General features: G+C 37.1%; 1 protein-coding gene across 1 annotated transcript; it reads right to left on the bottom strand.

Moving 5' to 3' along the window:
* Window positions 1–406: 406 nt before the first annotated feature.
* LOC121799446 (probable zinc metalloprotease EGY1, chloroplastic) lies at window positions 407–5,359 on the bottom strand. Its single transcript, XM_042198815.1, has 10 exons — window positions 4,847–5,359; window positions 3,752–4,207; window positions 3,486–3,626; window positions 3,299–3,400; window positions 2,173–2,384; window positions 1,867–1,917; window positions 1,727–1,796; window positions 1,035–1,103; window positions 765–815; window positions 407–653 (listed from the first exon to the last, which is right to left on the bottom strand). Exons 1-10 carry the CDS (start codon window positions 5,183–5,185, stop codon window positions 495–497), a joined length of 1,650 nt encoding a protein of 549 aa, XP_042054749.1. The 5' UTR covers window positions 5,186–5,359; the 3' UTR covers window positions 407–494.
* Between the last annotated feature and the right edge of the window lie 291 nt (window positions 5,360–5,650).

Raw genomic sequence — 5,650 nt, 5'->3', positions numbered from 1 at the left:
ATGCTCCATATTTATCTAATACATTAAGTTCTAAATTTTAATAAACAAAGTAGCTGTCATGAGATTTGTTATCTCTCTGATTTGTGTATTCTCTTATCTAAAATGCATACAAATTATAGGGACATAGAGTTTGTTTCTATCAAGTTCTTTGAAACTTGAAAGATAGAGTTTATGAAATTAAAATGAATCTATAAAAAATCAAAACTAAACACACTAATTGATTCTTCGGTTCTAACCTTTCGGTTCTCGGTTAGAACCCCTAAATCCTAAACCCACTAACCGGGACCGAACCTTAACCTTATTTTTTCGGTTCTCGGTACCGAGAACCAAAAAAATAAGATTCGGTTCTCGGTTAACCAAGAACCGAGAACCGTTTCCCCAGCCCTAATTTATTTGTAATGGTAAATGTAAATATCAACCATACCATGTCCAATATGAGGAAAGTAGCTGTATATCCCACCAAAAAATGGTATTCTAAGTCCAAGCGGAAGCGGCTACAACGACGTTACAAGCCCTATACCTAACTCTTCGGCTAGCTCATCCCACACCGGAAGAAGTGTCATCACCACTAGAAAAATTGCAGCAGCAAACACCGCCTTTCGCCAAGTCCCAACCTCCGATACATCGTTCAAGCATGGTTTTTCTGGGTTCCTCTGCATCATTCATTACCACCCTTAGTTGCCCCAACATCACCACTTCATTTCACAAATATCATCCAAAAACATGTATTTTATTCTCCAAGTATTGATTATGCTTCGGCATACCTGACATATCAGCACGTATAATCCCCATGGAAGCGATAACGGACCCCCCAGCTGACAGGAAAACGAAATATCAGTTGGAGATGCAGAGTAATAGGTAATAAAAATCACCGACCAACAGAATGACAATCTATTTTTAGGTGAGGTTATGGGCTTTGCAGATCAGGCAGGAAATCATTACTATTAAATTCAGAAAATAGAATTATCTTTTGCAAAGAGAAGATCCAGATCATGAACTTGGCTTAATATTGAGAAGGCAAAGTAGAGGCATACCACTCCCAAACCCAGCAGACTGTATGTAGCCAAACCAGAAGCAATTAGTGCATTTTTCCCGAAAGCGCCCTGACAAAAAATATCAAGATGTACAGCAATAAGGATGTGAAGGTTCCAAACCCCAAACTTCAACCTCCTATAAGACATGAAAATATGTGCACAGTTATTAGCACATGCAGCGGGTGGATAACGGATTTAAGACCCAAGTGTAGGATCAGGAAACCATCTGATAAATAAGTTAGTGTGTTCCTGGATGTCTTACGAGTCATGTCATTCTTAAGCATGGAGCTTTTGCTCAATAATGAAAAGATTGGAGCGCTACTACCTTCATTTATAAACTACTCCTTCGTGAGATTTGAAAGATTTATGATATAATAGGAAGATTAAAGGACTCATATCAAATGAGAGCCATAAGACTTGGAACTCTGTCTACAAAATTATCATATGTGAAGATTGTTCACTGAAAGGTTTGGTAGATTATATGGTCATTTGAAGCCATTATGTGGAGCAAGCAGTGCTTGCCGTCTATAGTCATCATAGTATGTATAAAAGTATATACCAGAACCCAGAATATATTTTCACATAGTAATCAAAATGAGGCAATGTTCTAGAATTTTTTTTGTGTGTAATGGTCATTATCTCCATTCTGCACCTCAACTGACAATATTAACGTAATAAGAAAACTGCTAAACCTGCATGGCTCTTCCCCCATCGAGACATCCAACAGGTAGCAAGTTAAAGGCTGATGTTGTCAACCCACACCTACAAACACAGAGTTGATTGTTAAGCATGCTCTTCAAAACATAACCTAGGACTACGTAAAACTAATTACCATCCAGCAATCACCAGAGGATGAATTGAAACTGTTGCTGCATGCATAGTCCTGTTGATGTAAATGAGAAATGTCACTATTTATCTTGGGGCTGAAACTACAAAAATTCAACTGATAACCGAGGTAACAGAAAATAACACATGCTGGATGAAAGTTATAGAAAGCAACACCAACAGAGATACAATAAAATAAAATAAACAAAAATAAGATCGAATATGTCTTCTAATTTGAAGGAATACAAGTAATTGCCAGCACTCTAGTTTTACTAGAACTATATAGTGGACAAAGTTGTGAAAAAAAACTTACGTATAACCTAGAACAGCTCTGCTTATAAGCCCAAGCAGTAAAGAACCCTGGAAGAGCATGCTTGGAACCTGAATCATATCTCCTGCCTCAGATGGGTTCGATGAAAGCAGCAGCCCAACAGCAAACATTGAAAACGACAGAGCAGCTCCTGCAAATGGTCCCGTCAAGGAAATATCTACTTTTGCTTTCCGATCAGGAAGAATAGACTTGAACTGCAGAAAAGACCACCACATAAGCCATACAATAATCTAGATGGCACAAAAGAAAGAGGGCATGATGAGAAAAGTGTTGCTAGATTTCAGATTGGCAGATATCACAAAGACAAACTGTTGCTAGATGACAGCTTGTCAAAAAAATGAGTAAAATGGGAACATGTTGAGAACGCTGGAAAGTTTATTAACATACTAGAGGTACTTAACAACAGTCTTATCATACTTCTATTTCAAGTGCATAATGAGATCAGATTGATAGCTTCACCTTTTGATAGATCTCAGAAGAAATAACTGAAGAAAGATTCAAAGTAAAATTGATCTCATAGATTCTTGACAAAGTACTCAGTATTTCCATGTCATATTAAAGTACTCCTTCCGCCCACCAAAAATAGTCCCATGGGTGGACGGCATGGGTTTTAATGAGAAATTGGTAAAGTAGAGAGAAAGAGAAAAGGTGGACTGAATAGTGTTAATAATTTGAGAGAAACTTTCCATTTTTGGAGGGGACTATTATTTGTGGACACTCCGAAATGGAAAGATGGGACTATTTTTCGTGGACGGAGGGAGTAGTTCATAACTTTCGTAAGTACAATATCAGCTCCAACTCATAATCCGTCGTATTAAGGATTCTCACTGTAAATACTAAACTTAAACATCCTGTCATTACGATTACATAACTATGTCATGGTATCTCCTTCCTTCTGAAGATCAAAGCAGTATGTACACCAGTAAAAGCACCAAAGTCCAATAAAACATCAAATGAGGATACAAAAAAAAAGACATTTGCGCAAAGAAGAAATATACCAAACGTAGAAACAGAATTATAACCAAAAAGTTAAATCAATAGTGTACATGCACTTTAAAACAATCGGATCAGTTATGTCCAGATATCCTCTCTGTGGCCATATGCTTACCTGAGTGATCGCACCAAAACTACCAAGAGTAATGTTTGGAATAAAATATGGAATACTCAATTTCACGTTCCGTGGAAAAGCAGCAAAAAAATGCCCCACTTCCTGCAGGAAATAATTCCTTGTAGAAATTAAGAAAATGCCAACAAATTACTTCAGTAATCATGGAGGGAGAAAAAGTAATACTTACATGAAATATCTGAACCCCCAATACGCCATAGGACAGAGGCAAAGCAGACTCCACAAATGGAACCAGCTGCTGCATATCTGGTGGTTCAACAGCATCGGGGTCTGTGAAGTATTTCACTATATCTGGAGGAAGTCTACTTACCTTCATTGTGAAAACCAGAACTAATTACGAAGATTGATGCAGAGAGAGTTCATATATTAGTCATTATGATATGAAGATTCACATAAGCCATCAATCAACAAATAATCCCATAAAGATAAACATACCTGAGATGCTATCCCAAGCTCCACCGAGGAGCCAATAGTAAAAAGAAACAATAGAAAAGCTATCACATATTGCCAAAGTGTTGTTTGACCTGGCTCCGAAACCTCTTTACGCAGCAGGCCAAAACTGACGCGGGGGCCACCCCGAGGATCTTCCTCTTCAGAATTAGGCTCCTCCACCATGAACAGGTTGTACTTGTCTCCCATTATCTCTTTTAGCTGAGTCTGAAGTTTTGAGAAAACGTCTTCTCTCTTTCCCCGAAGATTTCCAAGAAAAAGAATGCCTTCTCCAAAATCACCAAAAGGCTCTTCTCTAGTTACCCAAAATGTTGAATAACCGAAAAGCTTGTCCTTGATAACTTTTACATCAGAAGGGTCAACTTTTTCTGGGCCGAGCAATTCCATCAATTTAAAAGAGTCTACTTGGAAATTACTGTAGGCAGGTGTAAATGATGGTTCCTGAGAAAATTACAAGTTGAGTTGGTAGAAGCTTTAGTTGATTTCGACTCAAAATCTCAAATTCTTGGCAAAGTTAGCTACAAGTTCTTGTTTTTAACCTTTGCTTCTAAACTATATGCAGCACCCTCAGCCGTCAGGGCGCAATTACAAATTTCACAAGGCAAAGGATATTTTTGCACCACAACCATTTAATTATAACGCGTGTTTGCAACTTTAAACTTCTTTGTAGTTCAATGGAGTAGTTCGTTCACATGCTTTGCAGAGCTTTACATGTTCATGAAGCTTTGTTGTAGTTATCTGTATGTAAGTCATGAAACGAGTGCAGTTCCCATACTTGATAAGTTGCAATAGAGATAAAGATCTCTCCCGACCCAACTCGTACTCAATCTTCATAAGCGTGCTAAATCAGAAGCTTTCTTTGTAAATAAATCTATATTACCTTGAATTGTATAGAAATTTAGCAAGCAGCAATAAGTTACTACTAATTGCAATCTCTCTTAGCTATTACCACTGGTAACAATTCTAATAATACGTATACATTAATCATTGTTCATTTTTCATAACACAGTAAAAGTTTTCAATTATATCATGATTTTAGGTTGCAACAGTAAAGGATAGAATTTTGAAGAACTGACTTACCCGCGAAGACGCAGAAGCCGGTGGATCATCGACATTATCCTCGGAATCATTCTCAGCAGGCGTCATCGTAGCCAAATTCGAACTGTCGTTGCTCTCTCTTTCACCGTTGCTGCTACTACTAGTACTATCATCGCTGCTCTGATTACTTTCACCATTATAACAAGACCTAATTACAGAATTCAACCTCCCGAAATCCCCTCCGGCAACCAACCGCCGTCGTCTCTTCAGCAAAATCTCACCGCACAGTAAGCAATTGGTCCGATTGTTCTGAAATTTATCTCTGTAAATGCCTCCATTCGGAGAGATTAAGCTGAAACTGAAGCTGGATAGTGTTGCCATTTCACGGAAATTGCGTGATATTTTTCAGATAAATTAATACTCCTATATTTGAATATTAAGATGGGAGAAAGGGAGAAACTGCGAGAGATTTTATTTGAGGATTTTATCTAAAGCATATCTCTTCCGCCATTTCAAAATATCTCTGCAATCAATCTTCTCGGCCTATCACAACCTCGTTTTCCTTATTATTTTTTTCACCATAATTTAACAAAAGTGTACAATTTTACAGTGAAAATAATCTCTGGCTGATTATGATATGGGATGACTACAATTATAAACTTTTTCATTTATAAATGAAATTTTTTGGTCAGCAAAATTTGTTAGAGGTATCAATTTTGATCTACGACATTAAATATGTTCAGAAGTCTATTAACTGTAATATATTCTCTTTTCTATTAAAATATTCAATTTATCTCTCTTACTTTTTTTTCCTTTATTAAAAGTGAGAATGAAAAATTAAGGAAG

The sequence above is a fragment of the Salvia splendens genome, chromosome 4 (genome assembly GCF_004379255.2).
Source record: "Salvia splendens isolate huo1 chromosome 4, SspV2, whole genome shotgun sequence".
NCBI classification, from domain to species: domain Eukaryota; kingdom Viridiplantae; phylum Streptophyta; class Magnoliopsida; order Lamiales; family Lamiaceae; genus Salvia; species Salvia splendens.
The sequence above is the reverse complement of the archived record's forward strand: the minus strand, read 5'-3'. Positions and strand labels throughout refer to the sequence as shown.